The 27,548-nt window shown below is 37.4% G+C and overlaps 3 protein-coding genes across 4 annotated transcripts in view; all 3 read left to right on the top strand.

The window, feature by feature from the left end:
• Window positions 1-621: 621 nt before the first annotated feature.
• LOC148077618 (mortality factor 4-like protein 1) lies at window positions 622-9,060 on the top strand. Its single transcript, XM_087794314.1, has 12 exons — window positions 622-802; window positions 1,066-1,112; window positions 1,186-1,253; window positions 1,348-1,434; window positions 1,535-1,615; window positions 1,681-1,706; window positions 3,160-3,248; window positions 3,564-3,665; window positions 3,756-3,844; window positions 4,978-5,150; window positions 7,301-7,385; window positions 8,695-9,060. Exons 1-12 carry the CDS (start codon window positions 763-765, stop codon window positions 8,777-8,779), a joined length of 972 nt encoding a protein of 323 aa, XP_087650440.1. The 5' UTR covers window positions 622-762; the 3' UTR covers window positions 8,780-9,060.
• Window positions 9,061-9,959: 899 nt separating this feature from the next.
• LOC148077617 (kinesin-like protein KIF23) lies at window positions 9,960-19,720 on the top strand. Its single transcript, XM_087793299.1, has 21 exons — window positions 9,960-9,995; window positions 11,019-11,085; window positions 11,171-11,299; window positions 11,742-11,847; window positions 11,946-12,082; window positions 12,148-12,260; window positions 14,205-14,375; window positions 14,947-15,059; window positions 15,300-15,421; window positions 15,983-16,085; window positions 16,270-16,349; window positions 16,458-16,577; window positions 16,675-16,834; window positions 16,898-17,059; window positions 17,563-17,729; window positions 17,790-17,963; window positions 18,083-18,220; window positions 18,577-18,665; window positions 18,728-18,788; window positions 19,041-19,081; window positions 19,166-19,720. The coding sequence occupies exons 1-21, from the start codon at window positions 9,988-9,990 to the stop codon at window positions 19,179-19,181; spliced, it is 2,277 nt and encodes a 758-aa protein (XP_087649425.1). The 5' UTR covers window positions 9,960-9,987; the 3' UTR covers window positions 19,182-19,720.
• Window positions 19,721-20,152: 432 nt separating this feature from the next.
• The window catches only part of uacab (uveal autoantigen with coiled-coil domains and ankyrin repeats b), a 28,045-nt gene continuing 20,649 nt past the window's right edge, over window positions 20,153-27,548 (top strand). For both annotated transcript variants that reach the window (XM_087794311.1, XM_087794309.1), the window contains exon 1: window positions 20,153-20,313. In XM_087794311.1, the coding sequence (XP_087650437.1) occupies window positions 20,266-20,313 (48 nt within the window). In that variant the 5' untranslated portion in view covers window positions 20,153-20,265. The remainder of the gene's footprint in view (window positions 20,314-27,548) is intronic.

The raw sequence follows: 27,548 nt of genomic DNA, 5'->3' as shown, positions 1-27,548 counted from the left end.
ACTATCTTATCTTATTTATGAACCAGTATAAGTGAGATAATATTCAAAAGTATTGTTTTATGTTAAAGATCAAAATGTACAATTGACCCACATCAATATAATGTTCATTTTTTGTATCATGTAATCATATTTTTCATTCATTTATCCACATTAGATTTACATGAAAATACACTACCACATAAATAGATGTTTTCTAATTTAATACAGAAAGACGACCAAAGGAAATATTATTCGCACCTAATAAATTGGACCTTAATTTACCTACTTTAAAAACATTGTTATATCATTGTATACTTATGGCCACAAGTATCATAATAGTTCTGAAAAAACACTAGTGAAATCAGAATATTGAATGGTTGAATTTAACATTTTAAATGTTGAAATATAGTGTTTTTAAATTATTTAATAATGAAATTCAACAGTTTCAAAAGGATGTTTTCTATATATTTAAGTGCAAATTATTATTATTTTTTTAAATTCACCTAAACAAAAAAAAAAGTTTTTATTTTTGAATAAAACATTTATAAAATGTTAACTAGTTATCATTTTTATCGCCTGTTCTCCTGGAACGAGCCAAGAGAACCGAGTTTCCAGCCGCTCCTTGAACGCAGCACCGCGTCAATTTGGGTCACGTGACTGGAAAGTCCGCCTTCCGTCTCTGTGGCTCCGTCCGGTGTCGGAGGTTCGTTTGGTTCTGGAACAAATGGACTCTGGCGATGCACCAATTTGTTCCTTCGGAGTTCCGAACCTCTGAGTTTGTGAATGGCGCCAAAACAGGACCCTAAACCTAAATTTCAAGAAGGTGAGGTCAAGACGGAAGCCTCGCGAGATTTACACGTCGTTGTTGTTGTTATTGTTGTGAACGTGGAGCAGTTATTTGACAGATAATTCACTTTAAATCGGATTAACATTGACGTTTATGACACGTTAACGAGCGTCTCCCTGTGCAGGGGAGACAGGAGAATGCGAGGTTCAGCTCCATGTGTTGTTGTGGTTGCAGATAATCTTCATGACAACAGGACGTCATTGTTACCTTTGCATCAACACCTGTCTTCTTGTCTGCAGGTGAAAGAGTCCTGTGCTTTCATGGGCCATTGCTTTATGAGGCGAAGGTTGGTCTGTGCGTGATCCTGCAGCTCATCTTCATGATGATAATACATGTGTTTTCTGCTGCTGTGTTCACAGTGTGTGAAGATCAATATCAAAGAAAAACAGATTAAATACTTCATTCATTACAGTGGATGGAACAAAAAGTGAGTCCCGGTTTACATCCCTGTTGAAAGAAGTCTTAGAGAATACTTTCACGTGTATGATCTTGAAATGACTTTTCTCTCTTTTCTTCTGCAGCTGGGATGAATGGGTTCCTGAAAGCAGAGTTCTTAAATATGTGGACAGCAACCTCGCCAAACAAAAAGAGCTTCAAAAGGCTAACCAGTGAGTTTGACCCGGGGTTCAATATCGCCACTAAAATGTATTGACGCTGAATATCTTTTTGAAGTTTAGAGTTTAACGGTTGAAGTTGCTTCTCCTTCAGGGACCATTATGTCGAGGGAAAGATGAGGGGTTTGGCACCGAGCAAGAAGATTGCTGCTGTGCAGCAGAAAAATGTTGATCTGTAAGTCTCTCCAACAAAAAGTGTTTGCTCTTCTTAGCTTCTAATTGTGTTTTTATTTGTTGCAGAAAAGTGAAAAAGGCGAAGCAGAAGAGTAAGTGGGAACTATTTGTGTTGTTTAACTTTAACCATAACTTAGTTGAGCCTTTTTACATTTTTATTTACTGTTAGAAATGTGAGACAACAACCGGTGAATGAAGACTATATTGTATTGTATACACTTAGACGTCCTTTATTGTCATTCTGGACTCAGACAAGTTGTAAAGTGCAAAGATTTAGAAAGAAATACTATCTACTGCGTCTACTAAAGTAGATGCAAGAAGCAGTTTTTAAATAATTTAGAAACCGTTGATTAATAACCTCACCATAGAAAGCTTACTAAAGATAAGTTAAAAACTGTTTCAAACTATTGAATAAAACAACAATATACGATCAACGCAGCATCAGCTTTGGCAGTGAACTTCAACATAACAGCATCACTTTAGTTCAGCGGGGAAAAGCTGTTGTAGAACCTGGTGGTTGACATCGTAGCAAATATAACTTTCGGACCGGTTTGATATCAACAATATTTTCAAGTATTGATTGTCACATAAACTTTTTCTTTTAAATAAAATGGCAAAATCTGCCAAAAATACATATAAAGTGCATGACAAATACATGAATCTCCAGACTGTTTTTTCTTTAACCAGATGAGTTCCTCTTTGACTGGTTTTCTACTAGTTTACAGGTTTATTTTGTGTCTTAAGTCAAGAGTCACAGTCTAATATGACTTAAGAGTATATATATATATCTATATATATTGTATGTTAAAAAACAGTTTCAAACTATGGCTGGAATAAAACAACAATATACAATCAACGCAGCATCAGCTTTGGCAGTGAACTTCAACATAACAGCATCACTTTAGTTCAGCGCTCTGATTGCCTGCAGGGAAAAGCTGTTGTAGAACCTGGTGGTTGACATCGTAGCAAATGTAACTTTCGGACCGGTTTGATATCAACAATATTTTCAAGTACTGATTGTCACATAAACTTTTTTTTTTTAATAAAATGGCAAAATCTGCCAAAAATAAATATGAAGTGCATGACAAATACATGAATCTGCAAACTTGTTTCTCTTTAACCAGATAAGTTCCTCTTTGACTGGTTTTCCACTAGTTTACAGGTTTATTTTGTGTCTTAAGTCAAGAGTCACAGTCTGATATGACTATATCTATATATATTGTATGTATTTTTTCAGACAGTAATTATCAATGCAAATTAATTTATTTTGAAGTTGTTTTTTTGTATGCAACCCAATTTCTGATGCCTAAGACCAGTACTAGGTCCCAGGCTAAATGGTTGGTAACCCTTGGTTACCACCACATATTGGAGAATCAATTCATCAAATTTAAGGTCATATGATGTGATTTCCAAGTAAAAGGTTGACAGTATCGTGCTCACCACAGTGAAAACGCACTCCAAAATACGCTATTCTGTGTTTCTATTTTTTTCAATATTGTCAATAAAGTTTTATTCAGATTCTAATGGCTCACGATGTTGTTTCAGCCCCTGGGCCCGGTGAAGGCCCCAGCGGCAGGGAAGAGCCCCAGGGGCCGCGGAAGAAGAGGGCACGCTCCGATCCAACCGTGGAGAGTGTGAGTAACGTTGATGTTCCTCTCCGGAGTTAAACGTAGCAGCTGCCTTTGACGGTGGAACATCAAGCGGCAATAAAAAAAAGGTGACAGGAGACGTGAGACGGAATTAGATTTCCTGTTGTTTGTGTTCTTCTTTGAAAATGTTACACAACGGAAACAGTCTGTGTCTCTCAGCAGCTCCCAGATTATCTTTAACCATCAGAATCATTGCTCACATCAGGGGCTCGAATTCAAAAACTGAACCGGACTCTCAGGATTAGATGGAACATGATGGTGATGAGTCGTCCTTTAACGCTGCTGTGTGTCTTCACTCAGGAGGAGATGTTTACCAACCGTGTGGAGGTGAAGGTGAAGATCCCAGAGGAGCTGAAGCCCTGGCTGGTGGACGACTGGGACCTCATCACGCGGCAGAAACAGGCAAGAATGAACGAAACGATGTACACTTTGTACTTGTGCGATGAAAGCTTTGGTTCAAGAGTTGAGAAGAGGAATATCTTGTTCTTCCAGTTGTTCCATCTGCCCGCGAAGAAGAACATCGAGTCCATTCTGGAGGAATATGCAACCTACAAGAAGTCTAAAGGCAACTCTGATAATAAGTGAGATTTAAGATGTTGTTAATCTATTTTTTCCCCAATAATTATAATGTAAGAAGTAATTAGTTAAGCTGTTGTGATCAGTGCCGCTTTTTTGTAGAAAAGCACTCGCAGACCTCTGCCAAGCTGCTCGTTTACACAACATTATTGCATTACATTTATTCTATTAATTAAAATACTCAACTTTTTAAAGTCATTTTCTACTCGCCCTCATGTCGACTAAGAGTTGGGATTATTTTCAGAGTAATATTTTCCTTTTTTAGAGTTATACACAAGAATGTTTGTTCATTTTAATGTAGCGACTGAAGCCTCAGTTGTCTTCGTCTTCATCTTCATCCAAGAATACACTTAAAAACATCCAAATACTTCCATGGTGCTCTTTTGTAATGCCCCTCTTGTATGGAAGGCTTGACAACTTTAACAAGTCCAATTTTGTCTCTCAAGTCCTGCATGAAGTCTGAAGCAATGTGTTTGAATGAAAAGTACTTTTCATAATTCTATACTTTTTGGAGGGTTTTTCGGAACAATTTCTCATGTCGAGGCTTCAATGCAAGATCGACAATACAGACGAGCAACATGGAAGTATTTGGATGTTTTTCTGGATGAGGAAAGAAAACTGACCATCAGTTGCTAAAATTAAGAGGAACGAACATTTTTGTCTATAACTCTAAAAAGTAACAAATTACTCTGAAATTAATCCCAACCCTTAGTTGACATGAGGGTGAGTAGAAAATGAGTGAATTCACTTTAAGCATTTGAAATATTGTTAATAATTATGTGATGAGCAGGTTTGCACCAGCGTGTCAGAGCAAGAACCAATGGTTGTTGGTGGTTCTGCACCACAGAGAGTGACACCTACCTACCTACCTACCTACCTACCTACCTACCTACCTACCTACCTACCTACCTACCTATCTACATACCTACCTACCTACCTACCTACCTACCTACCTATCTACATACCTACCTACCACAGAGAGTGACACATTTGGATGATTCAAGAATCCAGATCCAACATTCATTTAACCCTTCTGTTATCTCAGGGTCACCTTGACCCTAAGATAACTCAAGTTTTAATCTTGACTAGGATTTTTTTTTTTAGTTTTTATGTTTTACTTATTCCGTCTCGTCAACAGGGAATATGCTGTCAACGAGGTAGTTGCTGGGATTCGGGAATATTTCAACGTCATGTTGGGAACGCAGCTGCTGTACAAGTTTGAGAGGCCTCAGTACGCAGAGACGCTGTCGGAGCAGCCCGACACACCCGTGTCCCAGGTGTATGGAGCCCCGCATCTGCTGCGCCTCTTCGGTATGAAGCCTGACACACACACACACACACACACACCAACACACACACCAACACACACACAAGTGTCAACAGTGCAGACTCAAAATTAAACACAAGTTTTATTATGAATTATCTTGCTATTGATGAATCGTTGTTGTTGGTCGATGGAAACCTCACCCCAGGAAGAACACAATACTATTATACCCTGTGATTGTGATTTATGCATCTTTGTCACTGGTGAAGGTATGTTATTTAAAAAAAACAATTTGCAAATATGACAAAAAGAGTATAATTAACGAGATATAAATATAAGTTAGCCCATGTCATTTACAATCAGAAGTTATTCTTCCTTTGATTGTCAAAGCGTCATTTAAGCACTATTTTTTTTTTTTTAAATAGATGGATGGATAGATAAACAAAAATAAAAACCACTTACTCTAGTGTAACATTGTGTGTAACACAATATGTTCTCTACAACTATGGTTTGTTACTAAAAACAAAAACAAAAAACTCAGATATGCTGTTTTTTAAGTGATCGAGCTCAGATCCAACATGTCAAGGCAGTTTACCTGATTAACTCTTAACCAGCTTCCCAGGGAAAACATTTTAATTAACATTTTAATAAAGGACCAACAATTCAATCCAATTTTGAATGATTCATTGATGTTTGTTTCGATTACTTCACCTAAAGTGATGGTGATTCAGTGTTTTATAATTTTTTTTTTTTTTTTTTTATGAAGAAAATTGGAACACTTGGACATTGACCTACTTAAATAAGTGGTCAGGGTAGGCAGGTGAGGCAGTGCCTCTCACTGCTCAATCCATCACAAAATGACGCCAATATAATGCTCACAGATAGCATTTGGTTTTCCACAGTCTGGCTGATGTATTTAACCATTTAAGTTTAATGTTTCTAAGGGTTTTATTTAGTTTCGCTGATCAGAAATAGAACCGCAGTGAAAAAGCAAAGTCAGAGGCAGAAACTAATGAGCCTCATCAAACTACGTCACATCTCCTTTGAGGCGGAGAGACTTTTAAAACTAAAGGAAATTTGAACTTTATTTACAGATACTGTAAAAACCAGAAACGGTTTTTGATTTCAATCGTATAAAAAATAGATAAGACTAAGAAAATTTAATAGAATATTTAAAACTAAATTTGGGCCTTGAATAAAATATTCTTTGTTTTTCTCACACTTTTATTGACCCATTTAATACTCAATATTTATCTTTTCATGATAATAAACTTAAGTCATTTTGCGTAAATCTAGTCAATCACAGAAGTCACAACGCAATATTAACCAATCAGAAGCAACATAAGGCGTGTTTGTGTGATCACGTCATCATAAATATTTTAATACAAACGCAGCGCTGACATCATAATGCTGTCAAACTATCTGTCGCTCGGGATTCTTCACTCTAGAGACAAATCTAAATCTGGAGCGTTCTCTCTAAACTTTACAGTAAATTCCACTCAGTTGGAGGAAATAAACACTTTCAAATTAAGAGCATCGAATCAGCTGCGTCTTCCTTGTAATCCTTTATTATCACACTCTATGCGGCTCAAAATCCATGTTTGCTAATCCTTTTTCAAATTATTTATCAGTTTATTCATTTTTCCAATATCTATTGATTGTTTAAAATGAAATTAGTTTTCAGCCAATTGAAAGGTCTCAGACCATTAAATATGGCAGGTTTGGGATTTTGAATATACAATTTTAATAAATTGATAATTAAAACATATGTGTGTGTGTGTGTGTACATGTGTACATATGTGTATGAAGAATGCTGATGTGATATGAAATAACCAGTCAATTGAATAAGCTTCACTTTTGCGTTTATATACTTGTAATATACACTAATGGAGTCAGTGCCTCACCAACCATGAACCTCACCGCACGTCACTGTAAATAAGTTATTATGTGTCAGTACTTGGATTGTCCTCCAACTTACCAAGTGTTCCTACATTTAGTACAAACCTCCTTTCTCTGCATAAATCCATACTTTTTCTTTATATCAAAGATTCCTGCTTTAGATCTGCTCGGAGCAGCAGTGAGGATTTCTAATGCAGCGTTAATCAAAAACATTCATCTTTGATTCCAATAGCAACTTTTTTACTTGAAACAGTATTAAAGTAAAAATACTTTTTTTTTTTCAAACTTTTTCTTCCAGTCCGAATAGGAGCCATGCTGGCCTACACTCCTCTGGATGAGAAGAGTCTGGCTCTGCTGCTGGGCTACCTTCAAGACTTCCTCAAGTAAGTCCACCATGTGACAAACACCTGAGTCTGCTTCATACACATGAGTTGATAAATCACTTAGAAGCCAAAGAATGGATGATGATGTGTTTAGTTTCAATTGTCTTATGTACCTTTAATGTTTCAATTGAGGCCAGATTAGACTTTTTGACTTTATTAAATTAATCCCTGAATACGTTTAGAGTAAATCAGCAAAACTGACCATTTGGAATTTTATTCGACACCTTTTCTAACTTATGATTATTATTCAAACACTGAATATAACATGTGTTTAATTCTTTGTTTAAATATTGCCTTTTCCTCTCTTTTATTAGGTTTTTCCCATCATATAGATATTTTATCTTTTTCGTCTTTTTCGTTCCTCCTTATTCATTCTCTTTCGCGTGACGCTTTGTCACACAAACTATCCTCTTAAGTAAAGACAATGAAGTGGAAAAAGATGTTTTTTTCCCCAAATGTAATTATGAAAAATATAAAATAGCATCAGTAATAAATCTCAGTGTGTTTCATTGTATTGATATGATTGATTTATTTTGATTAAATGTATTCTAAGAGGAAGTTTTGAACTTATTACTTTATAAAGTTTTTCCCCGTTTGAAATCTCGGCAAACGAGAGGTTATGAGAGCGGAGTCCATTATGATGTAATAATGGCTTCACTCCTCCTCCAGTCAGCTGTAATCACGCCCGCTTTGTTTATACAACGAGTCCCTTGGAGGTGGAGACTTCCAGGATTGATGGCGCGCAGTGACAAACCTTGATGTTTGACCAATCACAGCAGAGTGGGCGTGGTTATGGTAAACAAGATTTTATCTCCAGAAAAACAAAGTGTTTTCAGTGGGCGGGGCTTGAGCACATTTTCTAATGTAATTATTAAAAGATAGTTTTGTACAAACAGACACATACTGATACAATAGAGTCCAACATCTATTATAAAGACACACTTAAATCAACACTTTAGTCGCCCTTTAAACGTTATTTTTTCAATAGATTTTTGTTTTGATAAAAGTAATTTATAAACGTCTCAGAAGTATTTCTTTAAAAAAACAATCCTGCTTTCAGTCCTGCTTTATAGGTTACAAATTTTATTTGCTTGCCTTTTATAATCGTACTCATGATAAAGACACTGAAAACACATACAGACGGTTAAGATAAAGGACTAAGACACCCGCTAACATGTCCCCTGAAACAGAAAAAAACCCCCACATTGAACCGATGAAGACTGAAAGAGCAGACATGTATTTTGATCAAGATGACCTTTAAAAAAAACCTGTTGCCCTCAGACAACTGACATTAGCTCCTTCCCTTCAGGTACCTGGTGAAGAATTCTTCAGCCCTCTTCAACGCCAGCGACTACGAGGTGGCCCCCCCTGAGTACCACCGCAAGGCAGTGTGACTGAGATCCTCACCTGGACTATAAGATACAAACATTATTTTGAGTTGAGATTTATATCTGCTGGAACTTCAGTCGAGCACAAAGCTTTTTAAAGAACTGGACCACGGAGAAGAAATGGAGTTTTTCAAATGTCCCCCTTTATGTGTGTGTGTTTCAGTTGTAGACGTGTTGCATGTGTATTTATTGGTGCTGACTTTCCTCCACAAGCACAACGTGTCAATCTTTTGTATTCGGTGGTGTGTATTGGTATGAATATGTTTATAAAAAAAGTTTCTACATGATCTGTTTGCAGTTCTTTTTGAGCACACTTAATACACTGTAATTGATATATATATATATTATATATAATATATCATTAGCTAATGGTTTAACATTTTTTTATATAGTTGATAGATTTGTAAAAGTAATTTAAAGTGTTTTTAATAATGTAAACAAACACATAGTTAAGAACTCTGCAGCGAGAATTGTAACCCGCTCTAGTAGAAGAACTCACATTTCTCCGATCCTTAAAACTCTTCACTGGCTTCCAGTTTCTTTCAGGATCAACTTTAAAATTCTGATTCTTACTTTCAGATCTATTCATGGTCAGACTCCTCCTTACATCAGTGATCTGATCCAGCCTTACACCCCAGCTCGGGCTCTGAGGTCTGTGGATCAGAATCTACTTATGGTTCCTCGCACACGGTTCAGGACCAGAGGAGAGAAATCTTTTCAGGCTCTCCCTTTGTGTTTGATGGATCTACTGACTCCTTCAAGAAACATCTTAAGACGTTTCTATTTGTTCAGGCTTTTCCTTCAATTTCTGGAACTCCTGTTGTGTTATCAGTTTTTATCTTGATCTTTAGAGTATATACTTAATTGAATATTGTTTTGATTGTTTAAGTGCTTTGTGACCCTGGTCCGGAAAAGCGCTATACAAATAAAAATGACTTGCTTACTTACATTTATGAAAACAATAACTTAAATACATAAAACCTAGATTACATTTGAACGATGAATTGTAGAATATGTAATTTCAATAGCGGTCAGCCACGGTGGCGCCTGTGACAGCGCTTTTGTCCCACACACCTTGAACGCAGCATTGCGTTGTACTTGGGCGGAGCCTCTGTCGTTGATACTTGGCTCTGATTGGTTCGCACCTGACTCGCGGAAGTGGCTCAAACGCGCAAATATTCAAACATCTTGTTTGTCTTGAAACAGCAGAAGCAATGCTTGGGTATGTAACCGTATGTTGCCTGAGATAGATTTGTATGTGTTTTATTGATTTAATATACGTTTTAAAACACAATAACGAATGCTTTTAAACGTTAAAGCGCATGGAAAGGTTAGATTTATTGAGCTGAACAAACGTGCGAACTTGTCAAAGTGTCGTGGTTCATCGATTTTCCTAAATGCTTAATATTCAATAGAAATATAGAGCATTAAAATTAACTTGTGAATAATATATAAATCAAAAGTTTAAGAATGACAAAAAATGCTGACAAACCGTCACATTGAACTACTGTAGCTCTAAACTCTTCATTAGTAGCTGGGAAGCACGTTTTTACCATTAACTGTGATATTTACAAAGTTTATTTTTCCTGATTTATGTTTTGCTTTATAGAATATTTTTGGTAGACGTACAAGCTTTGTTAAATAACAATGTTTCCTTCCTACTTTAAAATCTTCCAGATTTCCCTGACTAAATGGCTACTTTAGTAAAATATAATGGTATATATAAGCAAGTAAGTAATAGTCATTTGTAAAGTGCCTTTTTTAAACCAAACAGAATTTTTAAATTGATCCTGAAAGAAACTGGCAGCCAGTGAAGAGTTTTAAGGATCAGGGAAATGTGAGTCCTTCTACTAGAGTGGGTCAGAATTCTTGAGTTTTGCATCAACTGCAGGTGAGACAGCGCTTTCTTGTCTAGACACCAAAATAAACTGTTACAATAGTCCAAACGAGAAGACACGACCGCATGGATTACAAGCTCCAGATAAATGTAATGTCTAGTTCAGGTGCGAGAAGGTACGGCTGGAATACCTGCAGCAATAATTGCTTCACCTTCTGTCTCTATAAAATGTGAAACAATATGGCAGATTATGCTCATTGTGTATGAAGGTAAAAATAAATGTGAAGCTAATTTACATGTGTTATACATTTCCTTCCTTTCAATTTAACAAAACCTGCATTGACAACTTTCTTTGGTGATAACGGTGTCATCTGTACTGCAATACTTCTGTTTTTTTTTTGCCTCAAGAAAAGGCCGAACCCCTCGCAGACTCGGCCCCAAAAGGACGATCAGCATAGAGAAAGATCCTGTTGGCGTAAGTAAACACTACTGGTATAAAGTGAAATGGAAGGGATACCAGTTTCATTTAGATTGATTGAAGTCTTTTCGTTTTAACACAGGTGTACTGCCGCGTACGTGCACCTGGACCTGAGGATGGAGCGAGTTGTGTTGAGATGATCAGTAACTCCACCATTCAGCTTCATGCTCCAGAAGGACTTAAAGCAAATCGAAATGGAGAATACAAAGAGGTAGAAATGGAGAAGGCAGTGTTGATTTAGAAGATTTGGTTCATAGTGACTTTGTTTTTAGCAGTTATTAATGTGATGAACCAAAGAAAAACAAATTGTTTGTTAGAACTGATGGCCTACATCTGTTCAAGTTATCACATTGGATTATTGCTTTGTGTTTGACGTGCGATCACGTCTGATAGCAGGTGACAACATTTTTTGTTTACTGTTCCCATATCGCACACGGCGTTCTTAAGCATATCCTCATGTGAATCTAAACAAATATATATATATATATATATATGTATTCTAAATGTTTATTAATCATTTCCTCGGTGATAGTTTGTGCAAATGTCACTACTTACTTACAATAATACATCTGTTAGATGAATAATGCTTATATTTGTTTCTTTTTAACAAGTTATTTTTTATATATATATATTTATGTCTTTCTATATTCTAGACCCAGTATTCTTTTAAAAAGGTTTTTGGGATTGATACAAGTCAAGGGCAGCTGTTTGAGGATGTGACCAAATCACTGTTGGAGGATCTTATAAACTGCAAAAATGGTAAGATTATTTTATTATTCAGGGATGTTAAAATAATACTTTTATGGCGTTCTACTGTTCTAAGTTCACACATTTACTCTGATTAAACTTCTCCACAGGTCTTCTCTTCACCTATGGGGTCACTGGCAGTGGTAAGACTTACACCATGACCGGGTCACCTGGAGAAGGAGGGATTCTGCCTCGTGCCCTGGACATGCTCTTCAACAGTATCAGCCCGTATCAGGCCAAAAGATTTGTAAGTTGCTCCATGTTGTTGATGCTCGAAGGACTCTCTAATGACTTCATGTTCTATACGAGCAGGTGTTTAAACCAGATGACAAAAATGGGATCGACGTACAGAATCAAGTGGAAGCTCTTCTGGAGAGGCAGAAAAGAGACAGTCAAAACCAAGTGCCAAAGACTCCCTCGTCCAGGTAACTTTGTTATCCCGATAAAGATTCAAAATGAATAAGACGCAATGGGTCTCATTTACGGTGTGTAAGCAGAACTTATTTTAAAGTGGAAAACTGAGGATTTTGTCATAGCAGCTCAGATCTTCTTGTAGCTACTAACAAAATCTATAACTGCTCTGGACCATGTGTAGAGACTGTGTAAATTAAAGAATGCACTTAATTCAAGCTCGTCACTATTGGAAATGTACATTGTAATTCATATTACTGCTCTGTCATGTGAACATGCAGATGCCTTTGAACAACGTGATTGGTCCGAAACAAAATGTATTAAAATACAACACGTTTAGTCAAATGAATTGGTAATTAGCAGGTTTAATTGTTGTGAATTATCAATTTAAATCGACTTGATGGATTATACATTCTTTCTTGATGAATGGTGATTCCAAAAAAGAAAAACCTTATAATAAAATGACAAAGTAAGTAAACGATCATCGGGTATATTTCCTGTTTGGGGTGCTCTCATCAGCAGGTGATATTTTACTGGAAGATTGGATTAGATTAATATACTTTTTTAATCCCTCTGGAGATCTCCTAAAATAAATTGGGTTTCCAGTTCACAGATGACGATAGTTTCATAAAACAAGACCAAAGTGCAAATAAAAGGACAAAATGCAGGGATGACGAATTGCAAATGTAAAGAACATGGATCAAAGGAAATAACACAAAGAAAGGGACACATAGATTAACATGGAATATAATGCATCATCCTTTCACTCACTTCTGCCCCCAGACTCTGTTTTATACAGAGCAAATAGCAAAAGGAATCAATGAGTCTATTAATGTTGCAAAGATCATTCTTCCTGTGGTCGATGCATTTCTTTTGTCTATGATTATCAATTTCTTTTGTCTGTGATTATCAATTTCTTTGGCTCCAGCTTCATGCCAAACCAGGGATTGATCTCGATAATATCATCTGCTGACGAGAACATCGCTCGCATTATTGAAGAAACCTTTTAAGACATGTACAGTCGTTTACATTTTTGGGATTTTTAGCCTATTATTAGGCTATTATTCTTACATTTTCTTTCATTTCAGAATCAGAAACCTTTATTTGTCCCGCGAGAGGAAATTCGGTATTTCCGTTCATCATAGAAATAATGTATAATCAATTCAGTGGATTTACAAAAATGATTCACAATCATTGCAAAGTTATTTTGACGTTATTAATATTCGGTGAAACGTGAATGGTTCGACATGAAACTGGAGCTAAAGAAATAGATCATCACAGACAAAAGAAATGCGTCAATAAGGAGGACATTTCACCCAGTAAAATATCACTTGCTGACGAGGGCATCACTCGCATTATAATGGAGACTTTTTGGTGGTAAATTTACCTCACGAGTGTTTACATACTTTGTAATTTTGGCCTATTAGGGGGGGGAAATATTGAATCTATCAAGTTGAACCTTCTAAATCTTAAATCTTTTAACTAAACATGTTGTTTTTTTTGATAATAATAACACGTACGTTTTATATAGCGTTTTTCAAGGTACCCAAAAACTCTAATAAATATAAAACTAGGAATACAGATGGACAAAACATCTAGTAAATGCATGCAAAAATGGTCAAGAATTTATTTTATGTTCACGTCATGTTTTCACGTCGTTCATGTAATGAGTCAGCAATATAAAATGGTCACTTGAATCATGTTCATTCTTGAATTTACACAAACACTTACACATGCTCAGGAGCAGGTGATGAATGACAAAATCCTGTAAATGTACTGCCATGTTTAAACACATTAGTAAAGCTCACGCTTCGTGACGATGCTCATTATGTTTGAATCTTGGACGATAGATCCTAATAGATCGATAGATGGACTGTTATCTAAGGCTAACTGCATTAAAAAAAAAAAATCAACAAGTGAAAGGGTTGTTGTTAAAAATAAATGTTTTTGTCCTCCAGACAGAAGCCTGATCCTGAGGTGGCAGACATGATCAACCCAGATGAGGGCTGCAAATATGACAATGTGGACGAAGACACGTGTTACAGTGTCTTTGTGTCGTATATTGAGATCTATAATAACTACATATATGATCTTCTCCACGAGTCTCCGGTCGACCCCATCAGGGCAAGGTAAGCTACTGTACAGTAGGTGAGCTGAAAATAACCGGTTTAAAAAACGGGTGCTCTTTTTGTTTATGTTTCATTACCCTAATGGATATGTCTATATTTTTGCATCATGCTGTAACGTTTAGTTAAGCGGAAATCCATTAGGACTCGAAAGCATTCACTCAAAGTTATATTCTCGGTTGGAATCCGGAGAAGGAATCCGGTTTTATATATATTTCTTTTTTTCCCATCAAAACCCCTTTAATCAGGATGTGGGCGACGGCTCCTCCTGCTCGAAAATGGATCGGCCTACCATAAAGCCATGGGTGGCTTACTGTGTCATTTACATAAAAGACCCCAGGGTGACGTTCTTAGCAAATCCAAAAATAGCAATACTCCACTTTGAAATGGGGAATGCGTGAAGTAGCGGGCAGAAGCCACACTCCTTAAGAAGTGTGACCGATAACATCATCTGGATTAACTTCATAATGTGGGGCTGACTGAACTTTTTAACTTCTACTAGGACCCGTATCTTCTTCTTATGACTTTTACTGACTGATATGTAATCAAATGTTATGCAACTTTGAAAATCCAGACCACCTCAATCCAAGATTCTGCGGGAAGACCAGTTTCACAACATTTACGTGGCTGGGTGCACAGAAGTAGAGGTGAAGTCCACAGAAGAGGCTTTCGCAGTGTTTTGGAAAGGTAAGTAATTTTAACCATTGATCGACATTTCTAATAACATTAACTTTAAAGCGTTTTGGAACTGAGTTTAACGGAATATTATTTTAAGTCTAACGCATGATGATCTGAACCAGCCTCTTTCCCCCCACATATGTTAAGAGACGGTACACAAAACTAAAAATGAAAACTGTTAAAGTAATTTAAATGTAGAAAAAAAACAAACCTTGCTTTCCGCGGATGCTTGAGGATTTATATTTGCAGGACAAAAGAAGAGGAGGATCGCTAACACTCAACTCAACCGAGAGTCCAGTCGTTCACACAGTGTGTTCACCCTGAAGCTGGTCCAGGCCCCCCTGGATGATGACGGAGACAATGTTCTCCAGGTAAAGATGCTTCGCGGGAAATAAAGAGGGCGCTTTACTTTCTCATCACAGGACACCCTTTTTTTTTTTCTCCTTAAACCACATTCGTACGTTAGCCGTCAACAACCCCCGCCTCCGCATTTTCCATATTAATGGTTTTCTATTCACTGGGGAAAGAGTGAAATGTGTGAGGCGAACAGAGAGATATAATGTCACCACAAATAATACAAAACATGAGAAGGAATAAATCATTCATTGACTCGATTTAATGAATATTGGAAGGAAAATGAACACAGAGCAATGTCATGGTTCAACTCCACGTGCTCTGCATGGATGAATCCTGACTGAACTATTAAAGGCTTAAGTAAAGTTCTGCTTCAAACATCATTGTTTTAAACATCCTTCATCACTTCCATCATCCTCAGGTTGAGGTCAGCCATACTACGGATTTAATAGATTAGAAACTTAAAATTGTCGATCATCATCGGTTCATTCTGCTGCTTTTTTTTTTTAACTTAAAAAAAAAAGCTGCTTTCGTCGCCCAAAATCAAATTTTTGCTCATTTTGTTTTCTGTTTTCCAGGATAAGAACCAGGTTAATGTCAGCCAGTTATGTCTCGTCGACCTGGCCGGCAGTGAACGCACCAGCAGAACAAAAGCAGAAGGAAGCCGCCTCCGCGAAGCAGGTCTCTTAAGTTTCCTAATGTTTTTGTTTTATCATTTAATTTATTTTTTAATCTGTGCCAAACTCTACAGAACTACATGACATCTATTCAGCTAGATTCATTTATATGCAATATTATGGGCATAGTAAATCAGCGTGAGACTCCCAGTGTTCATCAAATTCAGGTTGAAATGTTTCTCTGACAGGAAATATAAACCAGTCGCTGATGGCACTCAGGACATGCTTGGAGGTCTTGCGTGAGAACCAGATGAGTGGATCAAACAAGGTTTTCATCTTCTCTCCCTGAAACATACCTTGATGGCCAAATGAAGCCTAAGATTCTCAGTAATGGTGTTGTGACCTTGTGCGTACTCTCGCATCCTCTTCTCCGTAGATGGTGCCGTACAGAGACTCTAAACTGACACATCTTTTTAAAAACTACTTTGATGGCGAAGGTCGTGTTCGGATGATTGTCTGCGTCAACCCGAAGGCCGACGACTACGAGGAGACGATGGTAGGAGGTCATTTTTTTTCCTTGCGGTTTTCAAGGAGAGAATCTGAGCGAAAACTGAGAGAAGATTTCCAAAGTACAAGTTTGTTTTTGTCCGTAGTTGGTGATGCGTTTCGCTGAGATGACGCAAGAAGTGGAGGTGGCACGACCAGTGGACAAACCCATTTTTGGCTTCACTGCAGGACGGAGACAAAGAAACCAGGAGTTCAGAGATGAACTGTCTCGTCGTCTGGAGGAGCGAGGAGGGCCCAGCAGTGCTGGTGAACACCGTGATGATCTCATGTTCCATTCTCTATTTTTGATTTCTCGCCTGTCCTTTATAGACAGCCTCTTGCCACTCAGTCAGCTCATCGAAACCCTTCCACCGCTGCCTGCATGTAACCTGGTCGACCCAGCGGACGATCAGACGATACCACGCATCATGGAGGCCTTGGAGAGAAGAAGGCACATTCGACAAATCATCATCCAGCGTTATAATGAAACTGGTACGATAGCTTTGTTGTGGTGTGTAGTGTGGGACGTATTGTATGACGGTGGAATACTGTGCTGACTTTTTAATTAAGAAAGGCAGTAGTTGGTTGTGATGCTCATCTTGCTGTTTATTAAACTATAATGGAGAAGCAAAACTATAATCTTGAACGGATGAATGACTTTTAAACTTGGCATTCAATGTAGTTTTAAATATGATGGTGGCTTTTTGAGTAGAATGATGTTGCTTTAGTCTTGATATATATGTAAATATATATATAATGGTTGAAACATTATGCAGATGTGTGTGTAGGCAGGAGATGAAGAAAGGTAGTGATATTTATGATGTCGGGGAGGAGAGACGTCTGACACTTTTCCACCTGACCTCGTCTGAACTGGCCTTTAAAGACCAATCTTGACTGAGACGCGTGTTATTTTATCTTATGTCTTCTTGAGATGTAGACCAGCATGAATGTTCACCCATACTGCTTTCATCAAGACATTTATCGTGTTCCCGCAGCTGGAGCAATCAAGTCCAAGATTCATCAATCTGCCACTCAGCTTGGTGCAAAGGAGAACTTGCTTCAAGGTCAACAAGCCAAACTGCATGATAATGAAAAGGCCTTGAACTTTCAGAGAATGGAGATCGAACGTCTGGAGAAGAAATCCAAAACTCTGGAATCAAAGGTCTGCTACTCATTCACTGCTAACATATCCTTGTTAATCCAATGTTTCTTGTCGTGCCAGATCGACATCCTGCAGAAGACGGTCAACGTGTACGAGAACGACAAGCGCTCGCTGCAGCAGGGCCTGGAGTGTCAGTCCGTCAGGTACCGTCAGGAGCTGACCGAGATGAAGCGACGAGAGCAGCAGATGCAGGCAGTGGTGAACGATGCTACGTTCAAGTGGGAGAAGGAGTGTGTGAGTTTTCCTCGTCAACGTCTAAAATGATGGCACTAAACTCACCATTGTTTGTCAAACAAAGAACCTTGGGAATAATCTATCAACTTTTTTTTTTTTTCTTAATGCTCCACCATTAGGATCGTCGAGTTAATGCCAAACAGATGGAGATGCAGAACAAATTGTGGGTGAGGGATGAGAAGCTGAAGCAGCTCAAGGCGATCGTCACAGAGAGCAGCAACGCTAAAGAACGCTCCAACCAAACCACCAGAGAGCCTGTGAGTCAGAAGAACTGTTAGCTCTTCATTCACTCCATATTAATGATTTTATTATTATTATTATTATTATTATTAATGATTGACTATAACTCCTAATCATGTCTTCTTTCACTGATTGATTTTGAGTTTAGTATCAAATATTCTTTTCTCAAAATCAATCAACAAATTTAATTATTGGGTCAATTATTTACATAACTGTAGTATTTGCTGAGTCAGAACCAGATGAATCTAGTACGAGCTATTTTTAAAGATGTACACATTCTGTAGGGTAAGTGATCCGCTGGAGTATAATTATGAAGAAAAAAGAAGACACGAGTAGATGCAGTGTGTCTTAAACTGCGTTTGTGTTTCCGCAGGACAATGTTTTTAAAATGCCAAACAGAGGCCGGACTGTGCAGTTCACTGACGTAGAAAAGCTCAACCGGGAAAACATGGCAGCAACGAGGTACTTATCTGGAAATGTCTCATACCTTTTAACACGCCTACACAATTCTTATGTCGTTTCAGTCGCAAGAGAAGATCAGACTCGTCAGACTCTACATCGAATGTAGAGGAAAGTGACGTTGAGGTAATTTGGATTGTCATTTAATAGTGGCAGCTAGTGGGGATACTTTGAGATAAACTACTTAACATTTCGAACACAACTTGACATTTTGATGAAAAATTGTTAGTTATTACCAAGTTTGGACGTCGATTACTACTTGATTACTCGTCATATTTGTTTCATATGTTCCTATAGGATTGTAAATGCAGTTGTCTTTGTAAACATGAATCAACAACCAATGTTTACGCTTAATAAAACTGAATACCTCTTTTTCAGTCTCCCGTGGCCACCTCCAGTGGGAACGTTGTCAATCAGAAGTAAGAGTACACACTGGAAATCTGGTTTAAAGTCTGTGCTCTGTATGTACGATTCATGTTTATGCATTTATTTTTCCCCTCCAGACGCAGAAGGCTGTAACACTGGATCATCTTTTTTTTTTTTTTCTTTTTGTATAATAATCCGGGCGGCATCTAATTTTTCATCCTTTTTTTCAAGCATGTTTTTTGCGAGGAAGATTTAAAGGGAAAAGGGGAATGCTAATGAAGTATTTTTTAATTGAAGCATAATGGTATTTTTTACTACCTCTGAATATGAATCTGTGTATATGAACACTGATCTTGTGCAATAAATCTTATTCTCAGGTAATTTATATCTATGTACTGTACAGAGCACAATGATTTTTCCATCAATTAAATGTGATTCATTGTATCTTTTTTTTTTTTGTATTTAGTTCCATGACTCTGACTAAACAGGCCTTAAATGTTTTAGGAAAACTTGTAGGATCATCACCTTACTCGGACAAAGGCCTGGTTATGCTGATGTCGCTCTTACTATTCCTGGTCTTGGTAACTGCAGAGACGATGACGTCATCTCAAATAAATCGGGGAAAAAAAAACATCCGTTTTGTTAAGCTTAGTATCTGAGCTATACTTTCTTCTTTGGTCAATAGTTAATGATTTTTTTTATTTTATTTGTATCCTTTTGACGTTTATTTGTTGCCTTTAATAACCACTTAATGTGAATTAAAATTAATATTTCGAACTAAAATGTTTCATGTTGGAAATGTACGCACTATTGTTACACAAAAAACAGTTTTTATATTAAACCGTGGTAACCTAAAGTGAAAAGGGTCTATAAAAAAAGACGTTTAGGGTGTGCTTTCCTCCATGTGGAGCCCTTCCAGGTGTTTCAAAGGGCGTGACGTCACAGAGGTCGATATTCCCAGGACGTCTCAAACTTGTCTCAAAGACGCTCCCCTCGGAAGTCCCGCCTACCGCTCAATGCTATTGGCTAAAAGAACATAGCACACCGCGAGGGCTTTAACCCGATTGGTCGGCACGCCTGTCACTCACCGGAGATCAGAGAATTGCGGTTAGACGTCAGGTGGAAGTCGCTCGGTGCCGAAATTGGGATAAAACTTCAACATTGTTCGTAGGTTCGGGGAGTTTTAACTCCCGCAGAAGAAGTAGTTCGAGCCCAGAGTTCAACACTGCGTTCCAAGATGAAGAGCCTGAAGTATCGACTGAGGAAACACGAAGTTACCATCACGGTGAGCAGAAACTTTGAAGTTTTGAAATGTTTAGCTAGTTTTCCAGGGAGATGCTAATGGATGTTGCTCAGTGACCTGGACCTTCATGTTGACTCAACTTTTATTTAACATTTCAAACACCTGCAGCTTCAAATATGACCAGTACGAGCACGAACTCGACTTGTTGTTGCTGAAGTTCCCTGGTGATGTTGGTGGGAATGGATCGTTAAAAAACTACGTATAAAGTACTGACCAATTCCATTTGAATACTAGATTAAATACATCACTTTACTAGAGTAAATTTGTACAGAAAAGGTTATTCATTTGTAATGTTCTTTATGATCTATTAACTTTGGATGTTTTAATAAAAAAACAACAACATATTGATGATGATCCTCTTTATTCTTAACGTGGGAACTTTGTTACCTAGAGTTAGTGTGTTTTTCACATACATTTTACAAATGAACTTTACTATAAAACTGACTTCTCTTGAAATCAAACCTTTTAGATTGTTTTTACCGATGCTTCTGCTTTTGGTAATTGTGATCCAACAAAAGATAACTAAGTTGGGTCAAATAAATCATATATTATTGAAAAAGGTAGAACAACAGTTTTAGTTTTACACGACTATGAGCACCAGTGTTGCTAACAGTGTTGATATTCTTTCCATCCAAACCCTCAGCACAAGTGCAAACTCTTGTCCTCCTCGTGATTTTCCTGAGAAGTGGCTTCAGATCCTGTTTTCTTCAAACTAAAAGCGGATTTAAATATATGTCCCATTAGGACACTGGCTATGTAAAACTTTATTATTTGTTGTATGTGTTCATATAAAGTTTACTTTTTTTGTCATGCACTATTTTTGTGTTGTGCAAAATACTTATTAACACATCTTGTGATGGTTGTCTTTCAGATGTTGGAATTATAAAGGGCTGGTTCATAAGATGTGATGTTGTAAACATGACAAGTTATTTTTATATTGTATATCCAAGATGGATGTGCAGTACAATAACACTTTTAAATGATCTCTGACTAACATTCTGGTTCAGTCCTTTAGAATCTAACGGACGGCAAGCTTAGTCCATAACTGGTCATAAGACACTGCAAAAATAATGTTAAATTTGCAGTCAGAGTCAAATTCGATTTCATTTCCTTAAAATATGTTGAGGTCGAAAGTGTCAATAGAACTGATACAGTTAATCTGCTCTTTATCCACTTTATAGTTATTATTTGGCTCTGGTGACTGCTTTACGTGTTTTGTTTCAGCTGGTACTTGGATATATATCACAATATTTATATCTGATTTGCTGTGACCTTTGACCTGCAAACCCTGCTAACAGATGAGCATTTAGAGTCCGCAAGTTTCACATGTTTAGTGTTTGTGTGTTTGGCATTCAACTCCGGCTCCGAGCTATTACCATGAGAAAAGCCTGCAGGCTGAGGAACTCTGTGTGGTAAACTATCTGGCCTTATTCCTGAAGAATGGAATGAAATTCCTTTGTGTTGGCAGTGGAGACTTTCTCTAGAATGCTGGAGCCAAGAAGCTTGTTGTTGCTTAGCAGCCTGTTCTGGCCCACTTTTACCCACAACACCACAAGACCGTGATGGAGGAGTCCGTGTTGAGGAACCAAGGTGGACATTTAAACATTCCCTGGTGATGATATTTATTATGTTGTGATTAAAAAAGTCAGGAGAATACTTTAACCTTGTTGACACTGCATCACCTCATACATTTAGCTTAGGAGGTGTCTTTGATATGCGGATTAAAATGAATACACTTTACTCTGGTAACTTTTTAATCTGAAATCCTATAGAATTTTAAATAAACATTGGATTTAAAGGAAGCAAATGAGTATTGGAATCCCTACCGTGGCTGCTTAACCTTTTTTACTTGGAAGAGCTGCTGTGAATGATCCATATTTTTAAAATATTCTGAAATATCTTATGAATGAACAGACAAAAACCATGAAAAACAAGTACAAAGCTGTCCAAATGTTTTAAATTCCTCAACAAAACCGTCATAGTTGCACACATTCCAAAAAGAAAATCTTTTAAAGATCAGTCTACCATCAAAATATAGAATGATTTTTGTCGTGGTATTGTGTTACTCTTTATGATTTGGTTTTATATGTAATACTTTTAGTGTTGGAGACTTCATGGAAAACGGCAAAATATTGTGGCTCAGTCCTACTTTGAATAATTGAATATGTATTAAAGCCACATTGTAATAAAAAGTTCAAGTCATTTTTGTTTTCTGCAAAAATCTATTTGATAAAAAACAAATGCAAATTAAGGACTTCATTGAAGTAGGAGAACCGCTATTTCATGAGATCTTTGTTTTCCTTCACATATTTCTTCTTTTTTTTTTGCCTTTCAGATCACACCCTGTCTTTTCTTTAACTGCACCCTGTGTGGGTGTGCACCCACTCTGACTACAGAACCAGTGCGGTGTTGTTTTACAAACTAAGGAGAGATCAGTGTGATGTTGATGATGGTAATACAGTGGATAGAGGAGGCCGATAGAGCCGAGAAGCTGAAGCTACTCCGATTTCAGGTTTGTTTGGAACAAAAGCAGGGTGGAGAGGTGCTGGGGGAGGGGAGGATGGTGGCTCCGAGAGTTCAGCTGAGAGAGAAGAATGCTGATTGACAGAAAGATTCTGAACAAGGGACTAGTTCAGATGCTTCCCTTATTTCCTTAATTTGAGTTTAAATGTTTGGTTTTATTACAAAATAATATTAATTTTTATCTTATTTATTTTTAAAAACAATAAAACGTTAGGGAACGAAACCATAACAAACAAAAATCTAATTAAGAAAAATCCCAAATCATCTCAACAAGATCAAAGGCAATGACAAAAATCAGATACACCCACACCATGACACACATGCTAGCAACTGCAGCTTGGCCATCCAGAGACGCTTTATGGTGCCAGCTTTAAAATGTGTGGGTGTAAAAGTAATGATCTTTGAAGTGATAATTGACGGGAATTATTGGGTGTAACTGTCAATGGGGCGAACCCCTGGTTTCAGTCTGAAATAGATGATGTTTGTGCCTTACTCACACTAAAGACAAAACAAAAACGTTTGAAAGTCCAGGTTTGACATTTTAACAGGTGAAACCTCTAGGTTTTTGACATAAATCCCACAAAGTCAAACACACCTAGACATGTCTGTGAAGTCAATCTGACATTAAAATGAACTCAATTCATAAGTCTTTCTTCTGAGATGATCCTTTTTCAAAGGCCATGATCGAGAACAAAAAGACACTTGTGTTCTACTTTGACAGTTTTCAATGCAGTTGCCTGGATTTGACTGGAACACCATGTCCTTCTCCAAGCACACAGAAGTATTTAAATGAAGGCAAAAGAAAAAATTTTTTAGAAGAACTTCTTTGTCAGTTGAAATAATGAAGTGTTTCGAACAATGCTACGATAATGATTGAGAGTTCCATTTTGCGCTCATGTGTTTCAATGATAACGGACTAACCAAAGAAGCTGGTTCGTAATGTGCAACAGTAAAGCTGAATACTGAGAGCAAAACAATCAAGTAAATCCCTTAAACGTGTGGTTGCACCTGTGGTTGCACCTGTGGTTGCTTCAACAAACGGAGGGTTGAAAGACTTAAATCTCATCTCAAGTTTATACATTTGTAATGAAACTACGTTCATTGCACCATTTTAAACAAGAATAAAGCGTGCCTCTTTACCTTCTAAGAAAATTGTAACAAAACATTATGGCTCAGTGTTCAATAAAAGAGCTTGACGCGGACGAGCAGGAGTTTGTTTTTAGCGGGATGCTGAGCTTACTATAGAGTTGATGCAAGCGTGACGCTCTGTGGTTTTAGGATTATCGTCTGGCTCCAGGGGGGCAGACGTGAGGTCATCCCCGCATGTTGGTGTCTGTGTTCCCATGCTGGGCGGTCAGCAACGGACGTGGGGGGTTAACACGCCCGCGAGAATGTGCTTGTTTCGTTTTGGTATTGTTCAAGCCTTTGTGATTGTGATGACTGGACTATGTTATTCTCCCAGAGTCTGTTTGCGTGTGCGCTGATAGAACGCCGAGTTTATTAGTGTATAAATACTGCTTGTGAGGGAGACGTAGTGGGTTTTCTTCTGAATTTGGGTGGGCTCCGGATGACCCGGGAGATGCACTGTACATATGTCCTCTCTTCTGCATCACAAATATTGTGCTGATTTGGCAGAAACTGCTATACCAGAATCCTCCACCTGCCTCACAACACTTGTCTAGGGTGTGTCTGTTCTTTATCAAGTAATAATAAACATGCCTGCAATATGCCAGCTGAAGTCTGAGGTTGTAAAAAAAAGTTTGTTTAGTATGAGTATGTCTGTTAATCTTTAATTTGTCAGACTCTATCTGATTTTTTTTTTTTTTTTTCAAACGAGAGCAGCGCAAATCGACCTCACCAGAAGCTTCTTGTGCTTGAAGGGCATGTTAAGAGGCCTAAAAGTGTTTTAGGGGATTATGATTCGGGAGGATGTGCAAGGTGGTTTAAGGTCGAGGAGCCAGACTTGCTGAAGCAGCCGTAATGCTGGAGGAGAGACGTATATGGACGACAGTTTGGTTTAATAAGTGTGTTTTCTTGCAGGACATTTTGAAAGTTGATTTCACATTTTATCCAGAGGTGCATGATCATGACAAAATGACACATGTTACATTATTTCCGCACACACAAAAACAACTAAACCGTGCGAAGACTTGTAGTTTGCAGTTTTTATTTGCAGTGTAAATATCTTGGGATTGCAAATACTTAAAACCTCATTTTTTCTATGTTTTTTGTGTAAACAGCCTCAGGGCAGACTCCCACAGGGCTGGACATGTTTGAGCTACTATCTTCTAAAAAAACACATTTTTCTTTGTGAAAGGAATCTCTTAACCAAAAGATAAGGGTTTATTTTTTTTACATTTATTGACAAAAATCAACAACATTTGGTTGACGTATACCATGATGAATGACCGTGTGATATAGATGACTGACCATGATGTATGTAACGTTAATGAACCATTTCATTGCAGTAAGATGATGTATTGTAGGATAAGAACTCTCGGATAGAGAAATATATTTTGGTCTGTTTGAGACAAGTAGTCAAGATGCTCATTTGGCGGGGAAGGAGTCACACTTGGGTGTGAATAGGAATGTGTGTGTGTGTGTATCAGTGGGTTGATTTCTTATCTAGGGATTTGTTGTCGTTGTGTAATCACACGGTTGATAAAAACAAGAGGTGATGATTATTCATCACTATATCATTTAAAAAAAGAAACGACTGCAACAGCCGTCCAAAGTGAAGGATGCATTTATTACCTCTAAGCGATCTACATGCTGTGAGAGAGGAGCCCGACAGATACTAACGCGTCCAAACTTGCCTCTTCAACTCCGCCTTTTCTTTTCTTCACAATGACAGCAGTCAGTATCGCCAAGTTTCCCTGGGAACACGTCGGTACCGCACGCTGACAAATTAGCACTTGACTGAGAAGCTGCCTCGACTCCAGGGAGACTAGTAAATCAAAGTGTAACGTGAGGACGAGGGCTTGATTGTTAAACGCTGCTCGAGATCTTTTTGCTAGAGCTGGAGTGTTGGTGTGTGTGTGTGTGTGAGCACACGTTGAGTGTATCAGGGAGTCCAAGCTTTTGGTTAGTCATGCATAGTCTATTGGATTAATCAACGGTTGAGGGTAATTACTGCAGACGACATCTGTGAGAATAATCATGTGTTCAGTCGTCCTGGGATAAATGTAGTGCTGTTTCAGTGCAGATTTGTGGACACTATATCTTTCTCTTCAATCTTTCTCTTATTTTTGTCATTATTTTTTCGGGACAATTTTTTTCAGGGTATATTGTATATATATATAGTTTTTTTTTTTTAGTTTCATTTGTCAGATGTTTCATTTCAGTTGAAGGTTAATTCCACAATTAACACTGGCTATTTAGTCAAGTGTAATTTAAACATTGGGCTGTTTGAAGTTTCCTCTTTATCTTTGCTCAAATCCAAGGTAGTTTTGGTGGAGATCTCATGCCTCACATTGCAGCAACTTACACTAAAACCCTTTTTTTCTGTCCAAAGAGTAATGAGGTGACAAACCCTCAGGAGTTTACTCAGTCACCTTTTTTGTAAAATATTTCCCTTAATATCTTCCTGTTTTGCTTTGACTGGAATATACAAATATTATCAGAATCAGAATCAGAAAACCTTTATTAGTCCCGCGAGGGGAAATTCGGTTTAACAACAGCAAGAGAAATAAAAACACCCAGAAATAAAAACGAGAAAGAAAATCTAAATAGAATAAAAGATAAATCTGCGCTATATAATATATACACAATCATATTTACATAAATAACAAGAGGTGCAGTTAAATAGTTATCTTGGTGTGTTCTTGTTGTGGAGTCTGTATTACTTACTTGCTTTAAGTACATTTCCCGCTTATAGGACCCAGCCCCCCACCATTTGGAAATTATTGCTTATTGAGTCGGTGTGCTAAAAGTTTTCATTGCATCCGCCAGTTTTCGATTAAATAGTTTTCTCTGACGATTCAAAGATAACTGGTGTTAACTAAATAAATGGTCTGGTTCCTGTTTTATCTTAAAATAAATAAATATTATATCTAACTTCTTATGAACTGTAAATTGCGTGCAACACTATTTTGTTTTTGGGCTTGCATGCATTATTATTATTTTTTTAATACATCTTATAAGAGAGGAAGTGTAGCAAAAAATGTGTGCATGGATCCAAAATACTAATGATTCATTTTTTTTTTACAAACGTTATTGTGGTTGCTGCTTTTAATATTTTATCGGTTCAGATGAGGCTGGAACACCAACAGAATGAAATAATATTTAGCTTGTCCCACTATAAACATCTCCTGAATATTTTGTTGAATTCAGTTATTACATTTTTTTAAGGTATTCTCTTGACAGCACTATTGATCATCGAGCTTGTGGGAAGTGATAAGCTCTGAAAGGAAGCCGAAGGTAGAAACTAGTCCATATCTCCTCAGTAGCGGCTGACACACTCTTAAATATTACACTTGTTACTAAATCTGTGACAAAAAAAACAAGTATTATTGTATTGTTAGTTTGTTACAACGCAAATGACATTAGGTTAGATGCTTTAAGTGATGTTCTTGTACTGTAGACACAGTCGATTTTCATTGAAGTAAAAGTTAAAGGCACAGATGTTCATTTTGAGATGCATATTAATATGTTCTTACTAATACAGTATGTTCAGTACTTCGTGTCAGACGTCT

Source organism: Callionymus lyra, chromosome 6 (genome assembly GCF_982586985.1).
Source record: "Callionymus lyra chromosome 6, fCalLyr1.hap1.1, whole genome shotgun sequence".
NCBI classification, from domain to species: domain Eukaryota; kingdom Metazoa; phylum Chordata; class Actinopteri; order Syngnathiformes; family Callionymidae; genus Callionymus; species Callionymus lyra.
The sequence above is the reverse complement of the archived record's forward strand: the minus strand, read 5'-3'. Positions and strand labels throughout refer to the sequence as shown.